Source organism: Ctenocephalides felis, unplaced genomic scaffold, assembly GCF_003426905.1.
Source record: "Ctenocephalides felis isolate EL2017-DRISC unplaced genomic scaffold, ASM342690v1 CF-g0.4_SCAFFOLD_01170, whole genome shotgun sequence".
In the NCBI taxonomy this organism is placed as follows: domain Eukaryota; kingdom Metazoa; phylum Arthropoda; class Insecta; order Siphonaptera; family Pulicidae; genus Ctenocephalides; species Ctenocephalides felis.
Window position 1 is genome coordinate 45,822,616 of NW_020537324.1, and position 14,724 is coordinate 45,837,339.

General features: G+C 30.9%; 2 protein-coding genes across 2 annotated transcripts in view; one reads left to right on the forward strand and one right to left on the reverse strand.

Annotated features, from left to right (window-relative positions):
• Nucleotides 1-8,095, forward strand: part of LOC113367308 (D-2-hydroxyglutarate dehydrogenase, mitochondrial-like) — a 29,199-nt gene extending 21,104 nt beyond the window's left edge. The window contains exons 7-9 of the mRNA XM_026608922.1: nt 1,200-1,356; nt 4,463-4,625; nt 7,848-8,095. Coding sequence (XP_026464707.1) covers nt 1,200-1,356; nt 4,463-4,625; nt 7,848-8,095 — 568 coding nt within the window. The remainder of the gene's footprint in view (nt 1-1,199; nt 1,357-4,462; nt 4,626-7,847) is intronic.
• A 191-nt stretch (nt 8,096-8,286) lies between these two features.
• Nucleotides 8,287-11,383, reverse strand: LOC113368128 (LYR motif-containing protein 4-like). Its single transcript, XM_026609690.1, has 3 exons — nt 11,187-11,383; nt 10,996-11,116; nt 8,287-8,439 (listed from the first exon to the last, which is right to left on the reverse strand). Exons 1-3 carry the CDS (start codon nt 11,261-11,263, stop codon nt 8,389-8,391), a joined length of 249 nt encoding a protein of 82 aa, XP_026465475.1. The 5' UTR covers nt 11,264-11,383; the 3' UTR covers nt 8,287-8,388.
• Nucleotides 11,384-14,724: the final 3,341 nt, after the last annotated feature.

Sequence of the window (14,724 nt, forward strand, 5' to 3'; positions counted from 1 at the left end):
TAATTCAAAAAACATTTCACTTGTATTGACAAGATGAAGAATCGATAAAATTTTCATGAAGGTAGGTCTAGCGGATTCGGAGATATGGAGGAAAAAGTAAAAAAATGAGCCATTTGGCGGTCAAAAATGATCATTAGACATATGCTCATAAAATTATCAGATATTTTATAGAGATTTTAACAATAAGTATACAATTTGTTAACATTCCTATGGGTTCCGTACCAATGCTTATGCTTCAGACAGCGACGCGGCGCTTACGCGATTTATATTTTGTCCCTATGCAGTTAAAGCAGTACGATTGATTGCTTTGAAAAGAAAGTTCAGATCTTCTACAATATGTCAAAATAAAAAAAAAAAATTTTTCAAAAAAAAAAAATAAAAAAAAAAATTTAAAAAAAATAATAATTTTTGGTACGGGAAGTTCCAGCAATTTGCCTTAAGGCACGATGCCTTAATTGCCTCAAGACAGAATTCCACTTACAGCTAGTTTTGAAATTTTTTGAATATATTTTTTTTTTTCAAAACAATCGCACTGCGTTGGCTGCGTGGAGACGAAATATTGAAACGCGTAAGCGCCGCATCGCAATCTAACGAATAAACATTGCTACGGAACCAATGAAGGTGTGAACAAAATTTGTACTTATTATTAAAATCTCTATAAAATATCTATTAATTTGATGTGCCTATGTCTAATGAATATTTTAGACAGCCAAATGGCATTTTTTCTACTTTTTTTCAGCGAAATTCCAAAACCGCTACACCCGTCTTTCATAAAATTTAATCAAATGTTCCTTTTGTTAATACAATATTGTTTGATTTACTAAAATCGGACGCTCTGTTCTCTGAAAAACTGAAATATCACTTTTAGCACTTTTTGCCCCGTATTTTCAAAACGGCTGGACCTGCCTTGGCCAAAAACTAATCAGCACGTTTGCTTATCAGTAGGAATGATTTTTGAACCATTCAAATCGGTTGATACGTGTAGTGAACATTCACTAAGTGTACATTTTATCTAAGGTATGCCAAAATATTCAAAAGGTTTTGAAACGTAAATTTATATAAAAATTCATTTTCGATTTTTGGCGATTACTGTGACTTACCCTAGGGAAAATTAATTAGGTTAAAAATAAAATTTAATGACAATTTTCATGCTTGAAAACATTAAGAATAACATTTTTATCGAGTACCGTTAATTTTAGAAGGCCTATCGGCAATTATCCATTTTACATGGTAATTGAAACTCAAGGCAGTCATATGGAGCACGACGAAGAAAAGCTACAATCCTTTTTGCAGAAGGCAATGAATGAAAGTGTGGTAGAAGATGGAGTTGTGGCATCGGAGCCGAGCAAAATCAGGGTAACTCATTATATTATTTACACACCAATTAGAAAGTGAAAAAACTAGTGATGCATGGCATCGTGCAACGGCAAATTTGCTGTAGCTACCCGTAAACTTAATTTTTTTTGTAAATTAAAAAAAAAAGATTTTCGAGAATTTTAAAGTTTTTTAAAAAAAGTCAGACTATATTGGAAAAAGAATTTTATTTAATTCTGATTTTTTTTTTAAAGCAATCGCGTTGCGTAGCTGTTTTAGAGACTAAATATCAAAGCGAGTAAGCGCCGCTTCGGTTAGACATTTCAAGTCTTGGTACGAAACTCATACACATGTAAATGAATGTCTACTTATTATTAAAATCACCATAAAATATCTAATAATTTGATGCGCACATGTCTAATGATCATTTTTGACCGCAAAATGTATTTTTTTTTATTTTTTTAATTGGATCTTCGAATCATTTTACCTTGACGAAAAACTAATCTGCACGTCTCCAAATCAATAGAAATAAAATTATTTATTAATCATTTATATCGGTTGATCTGTATTCTCAAAATTGTCCACGAAAATCTATATTCGCACATACACACACTGAGAATGTAGCTCATCATAGCGGCACACACAGATGACATGTCATAAACAAACTGGCTGTAAGTGGAATTCTGTCTTAAGGCAATTAAGGCATCGTGCCTTAAGGCAAATTGCTGGAACTACCCGTACCAAAAATTATTATTTTTTTTAAAAACGATTAACATTTTTAAAAAAAATTTACTTTGAAAAAATAAGATTTTTGAGAAACTATAAATTGGACAAAAAATTACTTTTTTTGAAAAAAAATTTTTCTTAAAAAAAAAAACATTTTTTTTAAATTTTTTTTTTGAAAAAAATTTTTTTTGAAAAAAAATTTTTTTTCTTTATTTTGACATATTGTGGAAGATCTGAATTTTTTTTCAAAGCAATCGTACTGCTTTAACTGCATAGGGACAAAATATAAAGCGCGTAAGCGCCGCGCCGCCGTCTAACGGATAAGTTATAATTGTTAAAATGTCTATAAAATATCTGATAATTTGATGTGCATATGTCTAATGATCATTTTTGACCGCCATATGGCATTTTTTTTACTTTTTTTATTATATCTCCGAAACCGCTGGACCTGCCTTCATGAAAATTTGATCAGTTTTTCTTCTTGTTAATACAAGTGAAATGTTTTTTGAACTATTCAAATCGGACGCTCCGTTCTCTTAAAAACTGAGTTACCGTTTTTGACACTTTTGCCCCTATATCTTCGGAACGGCTAGACCTGCCTTCGCCAAAAACTAATCAGCACGTCTCCTTATCAATACGAATCGAATGTTTTTTAAATTATTCAAATCGCTTCATCCGTGTTCCCGAAATCGTCGACGAAAATTTGTATCCGCACACACATACACACACGCACACACACACACACATACATCCATTTTTTTCTAAGGCATGCCAAAATATTCAGAAACCTCTGAAACGTAAAGATATATAAAAATTTTCATTTTCCATTTTTTTGCGATTACTATAACTTACCCTACGGGAAGTTAAAACATGAAGACAATACTGCTAAACATGGATCACTGTGAGGCTGCATACAATTTTCTTATGCAGACGGTAGATGAAAATTGATATTGTCCTTTTATCAGCCAATTACAAACAACTAGCTGATCGGTCATGAGAAACATACAGTACCACAAAAGCTGTTATTTGGTCCTGTGACAAATTTTATTTCCAGCAAACCGTTCACAATATCAACGCTGGATTTGTAGCAGCATCAGTAGATGACATACATTTTTACAGCTGTTACGATCCACCTAATTTCGCTTTATCTGATTTTGTTGATTGCTTAGATTGATTGGTAGAAGATGCGAAACAACACATATCAGTAGACTTGACTAGCAAGCAGACTAATGCAAGAAGTAAAGCACTTTTAATGGCCTTAATTCTACTTGATGTAGGGTAGCGGTAAAAAGCCAACCTTCGTAAGGTTGAATTGTCAACCTATAATTTCAGAATACGCCGAGGAGCATATTAAAGAGCTGATGAAAAGAATAACCAAAGTCTGATGTCAATATGACACTCGTTCTGGTGGAACGAAAAAATCAGCTTTCTAAAGAGTGCTATTTTAAATATGGTATTTCTATACGAGCTGATGCTGTCAAGACTCAAAAATCGCGAAGAATGGCTATATACCTTCAGGCAACCTTATTTTTGCATTGAATTATTAGATTAATACTTAATTTTGATAATAAATGTTTTGAGAATTGCTAATAATTAGAATGCCACTGCACCATAAGTAACTGTTGATTAGGCAAGTAGTGGCAAATTCACAACAATAAAATAATTGCAATATTTATAATTGAGTAGCAATATTTTTGACGTGGAGTCAGTCATACGCATTAGGTACAGGTATTAGGTTGTATGTTGTATTACATTCAGCTCTCCTATTATTAGAGACAGTAAATAAATTATATCTCTTCTTCCGTATTATTGTTGTTATTAATACAAAATTTATAATGTTTCAGGAATCACTTAACATTTTTATGGTCGTAAGTTTCATAAGTAATATCAAAATAAAAACAGGTGTTACGGAGGACTTCATTATGGAATATTCAGCAAAAAATATAAAATTAATCGAAAACTCAAATAAATGTTGATATTATTTACACGTGAAATTATAATTATCAAATAAAAATAAGAAAAAATATTAAATCTGAATTAGGAATTGAACCCCGGAGCAAAAATTAGAATTCGACGACGATACCAAGCTAAGGATAAGGAATAGCTTTGCAAGCTATGCATGCCGCGCGTTGCTAAAATGCAAACTTTAATTAATTTTTATAATTAAACCGCTTTTCATAGGCCTCTAATATTTTACCACGGTCAGTTTGGGCATCAAATCTACCATTGTGCCACGTTGTTTCATCAAAATCCGAAACGAGCAACGCGAGATAAAATTCTAAAATTTCATATATTCTGCATCAATTCAATATCCATTATATCATGCAAATCAGACAGTGAGAATCAGAAATTTATATTTCACAGCAATTTATTTATATGTTTTCTAGCAGTTCCTGAATTATGTTATTTTATATATTTGCAGCAATTATGGGAAATAAGAGAAAATATTCCAGTGGCAATACCAAAATTGGGATACACCCTAAAATATGATGTCTCACTGCCTCTGAAATATTTCTACTCAGTGGTGCCGGAGATACAAAACCGTATTGGAAGTGAAGGCCATGCGTTTGGTTACGGGCATGTCGGTTTGTATTTTTGTGATATTAATTATTTTCTTATTCGACATCAGAATGGGAACTGTTTTAGCAAATTGAATATCAATGCTTTTTGCTAAAAAGTGCTTAGTGTGTAAGATTTAAATTTACCAATAAGACATAAATAAAATTACCAATCACCAATCATTTATACTAGTAATGATAAATTCATCACCTTCACTGTTTAAAGCAGCACTTTCACCGTTGCCTTAATTCTAATTGGTAACTTATATCTCATTTATTAACTTCCCGAAGGAGAAGTTTATGTTTTCATAAAAAATCCGATTCGCTAATTTTATGTTTCCTCGATGTTTCAAGCCATTCTGAATCGATCGAGACCAAATTTCTTGTAATTACCTGTTGAATATAATCCATAAAAATTTAAGCCGATTTTTATGGAACTTGTTTTGGCGATAGATACCATGGTCTTATAGAATTTACTGAAATATTACCTTACGACAAGTAAATTCATCCAAGTTTGAGAAAATGAGTAGTTTTTTTGACGTTTGTTAAAATTAAAATTAGGCCATTTACTTGGTATAACGATAGAGTACTTGATCTTAATAATTAAAGTCCCACGGGAACACTGGTTCAATTATGAAAATTATTGATTATTGAAAATTTGTTTTTAGAAAATACTCCGAGTTAACGCGCTTGTTGGATTTTCAATTATGTGTAATAAATCCACTCGGAATACTTTTAATCACTCATAAATTAATTTTTTTTTATTGATTAAGTCGATTATTTACACATATCGGAAAGCTCATGTAACTTGCCTCAAGGCAAAATAGCAATACCAACTAGATTTTTTATTTCTTAAGAAGATTAATGGGTAAACAGTGCACCCATGAAATTAGGGCTTTAATTACTATAGATGAAATGATCCGATTCAAATCAATTAGGCGCCGTTCTGTTCGATAACTAGTTGCCATTTTGAAGATAATATGATTCGGCCTCTCTTATAGAAACCCTTGCCCCATTAAAAAAAATAATTTAAAAGTCGATTTTTACAAGACTTTCTTGAAGTGAATTTTTCATCAGCAAAACTGTTCGCTTTGGTCAGGAGCAGGTGGTAATAACTTGGCGGCAAGTCCAAACTATAAAATAGATGCATCAAAAGCTCACAATCAAGCTCCCGGAGCTTCTGGCGAGTCTCTATCGATGTGTGTTGCCAAACGTTGTCCGGATTGAACAATTACTCTCCTATTGGTAAAGCTGACCGCTTCTGGGCGATTGCTTCCTCTTCTAGACAGTTCAATTGTTGACGCACAGTTCCGAGTTAAAAGTTTTGCAATAGATCAGCTCATAGTATATAATTGCTTGCTAAACCCACCAAATCCCAATCCTGGTTTGGCCACCATTTTGCCCTCTCACCGAAAGTCGAAATTACACGAATGAATTGACGAAACCAAAATTAGACGTGGTTAGCAGTTACTGTATCAGAACCATTACCGCTATTCACATTTACGTTTGCACCTTTATCTAACAAAAAGTGTTAAATATAATATTTACTCTTTGCTAGTGTCCATTTTTGACGCGCGCTTAAACAAAGAGACGTTCTCTTAGTATCAAACCTCATTTTTCTAACGCCGCCTAGTAGAACATAATCGGACTTATACAACGCGAGATACAGAAGATAATTAAAGCCAATTATTGCAAAAATGATGGATTTCTTTTTGCTCTACCTATCAAGTAACAAAGCGTTACTCCCAGTATATACGCTCATTGCTCATACAAAATGTATTTCAGACACATTGCCTGGCATAAGAGACCATTGTGAATATATTTACAAATAGTTTCAATTGATAATTTACGATAATTCTTCAATCATACATACATAACGCGGTGCTGAAATTGCGTTAACCCTTCTATATATCTTAATATTGGGCGACGTGATTTACAAAAAATCAAAATTGAGCACAGCGGTTTAAACTATCAAAATAAGTAATTACTTATTAGTAGTACTAAAGCTAATGAATAAACGCATATTCATCGCATTAATATTACATAGATGGAAAATTCATTCTAATTATAATTTTCAAAGAATTCCATATAACTATTTTTAGTGGATATATTTTGATTTTCGATAGCTTAAAACAATTATTTTTGAACGATATTAAATAGAAGTTCTTTATTCGCGTTTCCTTCATCTGTGTTTTCGCTATTCGCGGCTAAAAAAATCGTTATTCGCGGATTCCACTGTGTATCGTACCCAAAATCCTTTGTAAATGCAGTCATTTTGAATTAATAAAAAAAACTTTGACATAAGCCTAATAAATAAATAAATAAATAAGCAAGCCTTGGCCTGGTCGTCTTCGCAGCTATCGGTGTTATTGAGAATGCAAACCAATAGAATGAAAACAACCTTATTTATCACTAGATGAATAAAATATACTTTTAGTAAAATTTGACTCTAATGACAATAAATCTTTTTCCAATGAAGATAAGTCCATTCAAGAAGAGCAATTCACTTCAATTGCTTCTACAAGCAATAGAAACGTGACATATCATTAGAAAAATGTTAGTGAAGAACTAAAAATGAACTGTGCGTTTTCTATACAGACATTGGTCCGTATATGGAAAGTCTTATTTTAAAAGGCAAATTGCTGATGTGACTATTAAGTATTAGTTTGAAATAAGGAAGCAAAATAATATTACCAAGTTTTTCAAACCATTGCCTTAGCTTCAATATAATTAATCAAAATGTACAAGAACTATAATTAAAAGTTATTTTTGCTTTATATATAGCTGAGAAGTTCTCAGTGAGAACTATTATGTGATATGCAATCATAACAGTCTAAGTATATAACCGATCCCATATTAAAATTAGTTGGTAATAAGTTTAGTACCATATCTAACATTAATATAAAACTTTTATAAATTGACCCTTGTTTTAATATATTATTGTAATTAATATAAAGTTTTATATCAATGTTAGATTTGATACTAACTAATTTTATTATGGAATCTGTTATACTTAAGATAATGTATATTACATTATAGTTCTCAACAATATTTATTTTTCTTCATTTTGTCACCTTGAAACGTATCCCCTACAATTCCACATAAAATGCCATCCTGTATTTGCGGATTTATTCAATTTGTGTGAATTATTTATTAATATATATATATATATATATATATATATATATATTCATATATAATGTCAAGTTATCTAATTACTAAATTAACAACAATTAATATTCATCTCAGGTGATGGCAATATACACTTGAACATAGTGCTTCCAAAATTTAATCAAGAAGTTGTGGACAAGATAGAGCCCTATGTTTATGAGTTTGTATCAAAATACAAAGGCAGTATTAGTGCTGAGCATGGTATTGGATTTCGAAAAAGAGAATATATTCACTACAGCAAGGATGAAGTTTCCTTGAACCTCATGAAACAAATAAAAAATATGATGGATCCAAATAATATCATGAATCCATACAAAGTTTTGTAATAAAATTCATCTTAACAATATCTTTTAAAACATTCTATTCATATAATATCATAATCATCAAAAAACTATATAATAATGCATATAAAGCATTCATAACAAAATATTTTATCAAAATTTTACATGATATAAAATATTTCATGAATAACAAACTATTTTTAAGCAAAATATCTAAATATAATATTGATGTTCTTCATAAATCAGGATTATACTACCAATATGATTATTCTATATTTACAAACCTCAAAATACTTGCCGAAATTAAAATATCATAACTATAGATACTACACCATTAATTATTTTTCTATTACTAGCTTCGTACTATCGAACATATTTCCTATCAGTGCCTGCAAATAAATAAGAACATGATTAGAATTTCAAGAAAAGACTGAACTATTTTTATTTATTTCATATATATATATATATATATATATATATATATATATATATATATATATCAAATGTTAAATATGAACAATACAACACTCAGTGAGTGTTTTATATTTCTATCACCTGAGTATTGTTCATATTTAACATTCAATATTCGTTCCACTCATATCACAAAATTTTATTATATATATATATATATATATATATATGCTTTAAATAGATAGTAAATATCAATGAGTTTGTAAATTATATTGGCAATAAACAATTAATTCGAAACACACAAGTTTAACATAATTTTTGTAATAAAACATTTTTCAACAATATATTATTACATGTAATTGAATTTATTATTATGTTCTTATCACAATCTAGTTATTAGATGTTTGTTTATTTTGTATTTGGGAGTGAATGTATAAGTACTTTATAACACAGTATTTTGACGATTCAATGCATATTACTGCACATTGATTTTAGAACTATTAGTTCATATTTATGAAAATTATTTCTTTTATTTTCAAAAATATTAAACAGTTTTATGATTTATAATTTTATCTATTTCTTAACATAAACTATCCAAGAACAGCAAAATAACAAAAGATAAATTGTGAATTAGGTTAACACTATAAAGAAATGATATAAAAGCATTTTATTTGAAACCGGAAAATCGTATTTTTAATGTTACTATCATATACAAAACCGTCTTGTTATTTTCATAAATCACAATTTATATTCACAAAAGTGGATATATAAAATCATCCCCAATATTATGCTCAAAATTAAAAGTTAAATTTGAATATAAAAATTATTGAAGTAAAACTTCTTTAGGCGCGATATGGGTGTAAAAATTTTTAGGCGCGACACGGGTGTAAATCCGTACAAATGCAACGAAAATGCCAACGTGTAGTTGAACACTACGACGCCGTAAGCGCTGATGTCGCGAGTATCCACTCCCGTCATGGCATGCGTAAGTCGAGCGCTAAACCCGCTAAACCCTATATGAACTTGCATTAATTGAATCACGTTTTTTTTACAAAAGAAGAGGTTGCTGAATTATGTCCTCATGGAATAAGACTTTTCTTAGAGAATAAATGTGCCATGGAATATAATAAATTTATATTGAATCTCGTTGAAGACAAAATAATATCTACTGCCACGGATATTTGTGTAGGTTGCCATGCGACAGATCAACAATCATACATTCGTCAGCAGCATTACGGCTTTGCCGTATGAAATAATTTTAGTTCTGAATAAATTTTACATAATAACAACTAATATTGATGTAAGTGATGGCTTAGCTAATGGTTGTGTGGGAAAATTAGTGTACATAGAACGTGGCGATAATGATGAACTTCTACGTTTATGGTTTGAATTTCCCGGTAAGATAGGTAACAAAATTAGGAAGAAAGCTTCACATCATATTCAAACTCTTAATATCAGTAGGACAGCTGTGCCGATGCTCAGGAGATCTTATTATTATTGATGTTATATGATTATTAAAAGATGATTTTTAAAATTCAAATATGATGTTTTTTTATCTTAATTGCCTACTCATACAATATTAAAAGTTTTACTTCAATCGCGTGTGATCCTTACGCGCACTCTTTTTTTTTTTCCTTTCATCATGCACTCAAATAGCTTTTTTTTCCTCTAAATTTTAGTCATAATTTTAATGATGACGTATACTTGTTGCACATATTTTGTATTACACAATGGTTAATTGCTGTAATTACAATTACAGTATTTGATCCAATTCTAAAAATGTACTTTTATTAGAAGGATGCAAAATATGCAAGTATATTAGTTATCTAATATTGATATACACTACCCTGCGAAAGTTTGGACCCACTTTGATTTTTTTCATCACTTTATTTATCGTTCTCCTCAGACAGTTTAATGTACATATTGATATAGAAAAAACATGTTAAGAATGATTTTTGAATGTTTCCTTTAAGTTCTCATTTATTTATTATATATGAAATATGTTAATTTTTGAGATATTGTAAAATGTTACAAATTATCACTTTGAATTACATTAACTATTTTTTGAACTCAAATGAACTTTTACTCGATGCATCATCAATTAATAATTTGTGGAGCCATCATCAAATCAAAAGGCCAACATATTGATGAAAAACGGCTGGATTGATTTTTTTCGTTTTTTCCACTTTAAATTCCAATTTAAAAATATCACATGTAAATGTTTTTAACTTGTAAATTGAATGTAATTCTCAACGAATCTGTTACATCAAACTGTCTGAAAATTATGAATAAAGTGATAAATAAAAAAGACAAGGATTTTCCTAAGTGAGTTCAAACCGATTTTCCTAATTGAGTCCAAACTTTTGCAGGGTGGTGTATATGTAAAAAATGATCATTTGTTTAAAATAATGCTTGCACCATTATTCATAAAATGATATTTTTAATTTCTTAACTATTTAATCAGTTGTTATCTGAATATGTTTGAAAATAGATAGGTTATTTAGTAATTCTATTCATAAATAAAAAATTATTACCTGTCTTTTTATGATTTCTAAATTCTTTGCACCAAACTGCAATTGCAAATCAATAGATTTTTTGTCGGTTAGATTTTTATTTTCTCTAAAAGCATCTCGAACTCTGCGTATGGCATACATTCTGTAAATTTTAAATATAAATTTATTTATCTATCAATTCTAAACGTGGTTGTGTTAAATAAGTGTATAACCTATAATTATAAGCTGATATTTTCTGTGATTCACGTAAAATCATCTTGTAGAGCTTAAGTATTTCCATCTTCGACATGTTTAATACAACTTTTCAATGCACATTTATATTAATTATCATATTCAGAAATGATTCATGACTTGATTTGTATCAATTTGTACAATATTATTCTACATTGACAAGAAAGGTTATGTCTGATTGCATGGAATGACAGATAAATTTAAGAACTGTCATCATATCGGACTTTAGTCGTACAAACGAACTCTTTGGAAAATCTACTCCATAGATAAAAAAAGTGTAGATGTGCATCATCACGTGTATTTATTTTTTACTTGATTTTTATTTTTAAATCCAAATATTTTCAAACTAGTGGTGCATGACATCGTGCCTTTAGGTAAATTTCTAGAACTTTCCGCACCTAAAACTAAATTATTAAAAAAAACTTTGCAAAACTTTGAAAAAATTAGATTTTTGAGAAATTTTGAAATTTAAAAAAAAAAACTTTTTTGAAACATTTGATTTTTTTATATTTTGATACTTTTCTGTATTTTGATTTTTTTCTAAAATTTTATCTTTTTTTTAAGCAATCACGCTGCATAGCTGGTTTGGAGTCGAAATATCAAAGCTCGTTGTCGCTAAAGGTGCCGCCTCACCCAACGAACAAGCACGAACAAACATGACGAACAAGAAAATAGAAAGAAGAACAAACACGAACACGAACGAAGGCGAATCATTTCAAACGAACTTGAACAAACGCCTCAAAGCAGTGAAGGCTTACATCTTCTTTGTTCGAGGATGTACCGTGGAACGTCAGTTTTATTATTTAAAGTGGCGGGAAAGAGAAAAATTATTTAAAGTGATCAAATTCACAAAATTGGTCAATAACAGCAATATCTTTTAATAGTCACAACATAAACTAATGCAGGACTAATGCAGTTAATATATATTAACATCAAATAAGAAAAATGTTTGTCTACATTCATGGTACACTGCACATACGAGCATACGAGTTCAAACATGAACGAACAATTTTCTTTGATGTACCGACAAGTTGCGGAAAGGTGCTTCCACACCTAACGAACGAACACGAACGAACATGATGAATAATATGCGCAGACTAAAATATTCTAACAAAAGCGACCCACGCGCATGTCAAAATCCATGTTCGATCGTGCTCGTTTGCTAGGTGTGGCGCACCAGAACATTGCTCGCTATATTTGCTGGTGTTCGTTCGTATTCGTTGTGGCTTCCACACTATGCTCGTTGCCGTTCGTTCTGGTACGTATATTCTTGCTTGTTCATGCTCGTTCGTTAGGTGAGAAGCACCTTAACATGTAAACATTGGTACGGAACCTATATAAATGTACACAGAATTTGTACTTATTATTATATTCTTTATAAAATATCTGATAATACATATACATACGAGGTGTGTTCAAAAAGTACCCGGAATTTTTAAATTTCGCGGGTCTGGAGTGTCTGATTGTCAAAATTTTTTTTTATTGTGTTGGTATACATGCCCCTAAAGTATGAGGAAATTTTCAGCTATATTCACTGTTTACTTTGTCTGTGGTAGTCGCTAAGGTTCGACGTGTTTTTCTGAGCTCGGCGATTTTTACAATGGAAGAATTGAAAAGTCAAAGAATTTGTATTAAATTTTGCGTAAAAAATGAAATAAAGTGTAACAAAGTGTGTGAAATGTTACAAAAAGCCTATGGTGAGTCTGCCCAATCGTCCCAATGGAAGAGCCCAGGTGAGCCAAGACCGAAAAAAACACGTCAAGTTCGATCGAATGTCAAGGTTTTGCTTACTGTTTTCTTTGATTATAACGGCATAGTGCATCAAGAGTTCTTACCACAAGGTCGTACGGTTAATAAGGAGTATTACCTTGAAGTGATGCGACGTTTGCGTGAAGCAATCCGAAAAAAACGCTCCGATTTATGGAAAAACAATTCATGGCTGTTGCACCACGATAACGCACCTGCTCACTCGTCGTTGCTTGTTCGTAATTTTTTGGCCAAAAACAATACCGTAGTCATGCCCCAACCTCCATATTCACCAGATATGGCTCCGTGTGACTTTTTCCTATTCCCTAAGTTGAAGAGACCCATGAAAGGACGGCGGTTTTCCTCGATTGAAGAAATAAAGGCCGAATCGCTGAGAGTGCTCAAGGACATATCAAAAAGTGAATATCAAGGGTGCTTCGAAAATTGGAAAAAACGCTGGCATAAGTGTATTATATCTGGGGGGGACTACTTTGAAGGGGACCACATTAATGTAGACGAATAAATAAATATTTTTTTGAAAAAACTATAATTCCGGGTACTTTTTGAACAGACCTCGTATGTCTAATGTTCATTTTTGACCGTCAAATGGCATTATTTTTTACTTTTTTTTTATTAAATCTCCCGAAACATTAAATCTTTCTTTACAAAAATTGTACCAGTTGTTTATTTCGTCAATACAAGTAAAATGTTCTTTGAATTATTTAAATCGAATGCTTCGTTGTCTCAAAAACTAAAATACCATTTTTGGCACTTTTTGCCCCGTATCTACGAAACAATAGACCTGTCTTTGCCAAAAACTAATCAGAACGTCTCCTTATTAGCAGGAATCGAATGTTTTTTGAATTATTCACACCGGTTGATCCGTGTTCGCAAAATCGTCGACGAAAATTTGTATCCGCGTACACACACACCCACATTCATTTTTTTTAAGGTATGCCAAAATGTTTAGAAACTTCTGAAACCTAAATATATCTAAAAATTTTCAATTTCGATTTTTTTGCGATTACTATAACTTACTCTACGGGAAGTTAAAAAATCAAATAATTTACCATTTTTTCTCGTAACTAAAAATATACGTAAAGTATGGTGGGGGAGGAGAAAGTACCAAAATATAATTTTGAGTATCATCACGTATCTCCAAGCGGGAGGGGAGGTACAAAAATTCTTGATCACGTGATTAATGGATGCCCTCTTACCTCCATAGATAAATATGGATGGTCTGGCAGTTTGATTTTTGAACTTCTCAACGAATAAATTACATTTGAAGCTTACATGAACAAGTTTAATTTTTGAGTGTTTTTTACACTTTCAAACGGCTGGTCGACCATGATGTGCAGGACTGAAACCTGCCAGACCGTTGTTTTCGTACTTATATCGGACTTTTTTTGTCCCATACAAATCGACCCACCCTATATCATCCAATAATATATTTCATATCAAGTTTTGTTGTTTTATCAATTTAATTTTTTTAACATGACTTAGTTTTTTTTACGGAATATAGAAACAGTAATTTCACATATAAAAGACAAAAAATATATTTTCCAACTGAAATTTGGGATTCTGGACCTTCAGGTATACTTTATAGCTAAAGTCGGAAGCAAAAAATTAAATTTTGTGTTTAATATTTATGGTGCGGTCAAAAAAATATTTGTTCCTGAAGCAACTTGTTAAATTAATTTAAGGTATTATTCTAATTATTTAAAATGCTTTATTATTCATTCACAGTGAATTATAAATATTTTTTTATATATA

Coding starts and splice junctions, on each gene's coding strand:
- LOC113368128 (XM_026609690.1), bottom strand. CDS start 11,263: ATGTCGAAGATGGAAATACTTAAGCTCTACAAGATGATTTTACGTGAA. Junction 11,117..11,186: donor ATATCAGCTTATAATTATAG/GTTATACACTTA, acceptor TAAAATTTACAG/AATGTATGCCATACGCAGAG. Junction 8,440..10,995: donor TAGAAATCATAAAAAGACAG/GTAATAATTTTT, acceptor ATTTATTTGCAG/GCACTGATAGGAAATATGTT.